General features: G+C 25.3%; 1 protein-coding gene across 1 annotated transcript in view; it reads left to right on the forward strand.

Moving 5' to 3' along the window:
* The window catches only part of LOC106333205 (GDSL esterase/lipase At4g30140-like), a 4064-nt gene extending 2563 nt beyond the window's left edge, over positions 1 to 1501 (forward strand). Inside the window, exons 4-5 of the mRNA XM_013771678.1 lie at positions 902 to 1145; positions 1221 to 1501. Of these exons, the coding sequence (XP_013627132.1) occupies positions 902 to 1145; positions 1221 to 1426 (450 nt within the window). The 3' untranslated portion in view covers positions 1427 to 1501. The remainder of the gene's footprint in view (positions 1 to 901; positions 1146 to 1220) is intronic.
* Positions 1502 to 3540: the final 2039 nt, after the last annotated feature.

The following is a 3540-nucleotide window of genomic DNA, read 5'->3' on the forward strand; positions in this document are numbered from 1 at the left end:
ATATAAGTTTAAGATAAGTTAATTTTATACATGAATTATCTTATGTACTAATGTTAACTCGTTCTACCAACATATTATATTTCTAGCATAAATTTTTAATGTTTGTGAAAATAAAATATATTAATTTATCAGTTTAAAATAATTTTATCATATTTAGTTAAATACAATGTTTTATTTTAAAATGATAGATATAACTATAAAATAATAAAATTTGATATAATTTTTTTCATTTTATAAAAGATAACCGAGTATATATATATATATATACACATATATATATATTAATGTATAATAACATTAATTTCATTACTAATTACAAAATTAGTGAAAATATTTATATACAATTTTTGATAATTAAGATATTGTTATAATGTTTTTCAACACATTTGTCAAAAAAAATAAATTTATATATTTATATTTTAAATTAAAAGATATCAAATTATATTATGATTTAAGTAGTTAAAAGATTATATATTAGCATTAAGAAAATACATTTAATAAAAAATTTAAATGATGATCCAAATAAAAATATCACACATGAATCAAGATGAGTTTGTTAATCAATCCGGGTTTTTAGGGGCCGATGTTATATTAGGAATGATATGTTATTAATCTATATTATTAGTAATAAATGAATGATAACTGATTTCCAGTAAGGGTATATTTTTAAAAAAATCACACATGAATCAACGTCGTGACTTCTGTTTTAATATATAAGATATATTTTGATAAAATTTGCCAGCTTTGTTTTCGCCAAAAAATTCTGACAATTTTTTTTATCAAAAAACCGTTGAATTTCCTTTTGGAATTTTCCGACCGAAAAAAATTGATCGGAAATATTAATGGAATCCCCTATTTTCTTTTGGTGATACATTTTTTGGTTTATATATGTATGTTTTAGCAACTGTACCTACTAGGAGCTAGGAAAGTGGCTTTGTTTGGAATCGGTAAGATCGGGTGTACACCACGTATTATTGCTAGCCTTGGTGGTGGTGTTGGCTGCGCAGAAGAAGTGAACCAAGCCGTGGAGCTCTTCAACAATAAACTCGAAGCCCTAGTCGCAGACTTCAACGACAGACTTTCAAGTGTTATGTTCACTTACGTCGACCTCTTCTCTGGAAACGCTGAAGACTTCGCCGCTCTTGGTAATAACAACTCAAAAGCAAACATTTAATCAAGAACTTGTAATGATTCATTTTGTTTCTTGTGGAATACTCTAGGGATTACTGTTGGTGATAGGAGTTGCTGTACCGTTAATCCTGGTGAAGAATTGTGTGCGCAGAACGGACCGGTTTGTCCTGACCGAACCAAATACATATTCTGGGATAACGTGCATACCACGGAAACGGTTAATACCGTGATAGCTGTCGGAGCGTTTGACGGAAACATAACTTCTCCATTCAGCATAGCTGAGCTTGTGGATTAGTTAATAATGAACAGAACTTTACTAGTTTAAACTTTAAACTGGTTTGTTAATAGAAAGTACCACATAATATATAGACAATATGAATAATGAATAAAGATTGTATCAGTTACAAATAATAATAATAATTTCTTAGTGTCATCTAATCTATTAAAAGAAGAATACAAAATTAGATTAACCTTTAATAAAATTAGATTAACCCTTAAACTTAAACAATATTTACAATAGAAATAGAATGTCACTCAAGTAATTAATAATACCTTTACTTTAAACATTTAATATTGTCTTTTCCTAATTTAATACACAATTACCTAAACTAAATTCACAACAATTACATTTTTTTTGTCTTTTCCTAATATAATACACAATTACCTAAAATAAATTCACAACATTCACAAAATTACCTAAATCCACGTTACTCTTTTATTTTTCTAACAAACTCTTCTTTCTCACTAATATAATTATTACATGCCCCAATATAATTGTTTATCAAATTTAATGCAAATAATCCATTTTTGTTTTATTTATACTTTCTCGGGAGTTATTGTTGAATGTTTGTATATTTTCATATACTATATAAACATAATAACTTAAACCGCTTTAACATTTGGTGATCCCCTTCCCACGTATATATAAATCATCAAAAACAATTTTATTGTGATTTAAATTGCAATATAACTTAACAAACTATTGATTTTTGAACCCACAATCTTTAAGAATATTCTCTATTATTAAAAATTGCACCAGTTGTTAAAAAATCATGCTCATTCCTTTTGGGTTGGGTTGGGGGGGGGGATATCAATATTTTTTATAATTTATTTTACCTATAAATCAAATTCTGTAACTGATTTAATATAGCACTAGATTATGAGAAATATTTTTTTTAACAAAATCTAATTTACAACATCAATAGATTTTAACATATTTTTATAAGTAATGTTTTAACATTTTTGTATTAGTGTTTTTGAAAACTATATAATTATATTATTTTATACTTATATTAAATAGGAAATTATCTAAAATATTAATTAATTTTGTTTTAATTATTTCAATCCATTTCATTACGAAGTTTTAATAAATATCTGTAATTGTTTAAATTAAAATTGTGATATATACTTATTTGATAAATTTTTAATTATAAAAGTTATTTGATGTTAATTTATTGACTCTAATATTATCTTTTTTTTAAAATGATTCTGATGTCAACTTAAACCAAACATAATTTCAAATATATAGTTATATGTTCTTAAGAATAAAAAAAATTTAAGAATATGCTCTCGCATATTAATTTGATTTTTTATATATCTAAACCCGCAAAAAATAGTTATACTTATTTTAAACTTTTTATAAATTATTTGGATTGTTTTAAATCAAATAATTTAAGAAATGACAAATAAAAGTTATTAAAAAGTATGACCTAATTTTTTATATTGTTTGGACACAAGGTTCATTATTGTGTTGTTTGCAAACACATTTAGTAGTATAATGTTATTTTTCATAATTACAACGGTGAGTTTAAATAATATAAAAAAGGTGTCTTCAATTTAAAAATTTACAAAAAAGTTGGGTCCATGAGAATAATTCAGTTTTAATAAAAGAGATTGATTTAGCATATACTATATCTATCCTATTAAAGTTGAAGTGTTTTTTTTAAATACATCTTGCGACTGCCTTAATAATAACTATTAGAAATAGTATTTTATTTTCTTAGGAAAACATATGGGTGTAATCAATTTTTTCAAGTTCCTTATTAGGAATACTAGGTATCGTTATCCGCGCCAAGGCGCAGAGTTTTTGCATTTTAATCTATTTTTGTCTCTTGCTCACTAATATAGCATTCAGTTTTTCAATGCATTTTATCTTCACCATCTCATTTTGTCTTGTTTACATTTTTTTTACGTTCTGTCGTTTGATTTGTCTTAGTTTTGGCTTGTGTAATAACTTAACCCTGCTCATTCTTCTTTCATTCTTTATTGATTGATATTTTTATCTCGCTTAGCTCTGTGTTGCCACTAATTTGCTCGAATCATTTTTCATCATCTGCTTCGTATTCTTTTCATATTCATTAACTATTATCTCCGATCTCTTTAAATCCTAAAAATCCTACATGTTCTTTT

Source organism: Brassica oleracea, chromosome C3 (assembly GCF_000695525.1).
Source record: "Brassica oleracea var. oleracea cultivar TO1000 chromosome C3, BOL, whole genome shotgun sequence".
NCBI lineage: Eukaryota > Viridiplantae > Streptophyta > Magnoliopsida > Brassicales > Brassicaceae > Brassica > Brassica oleracea.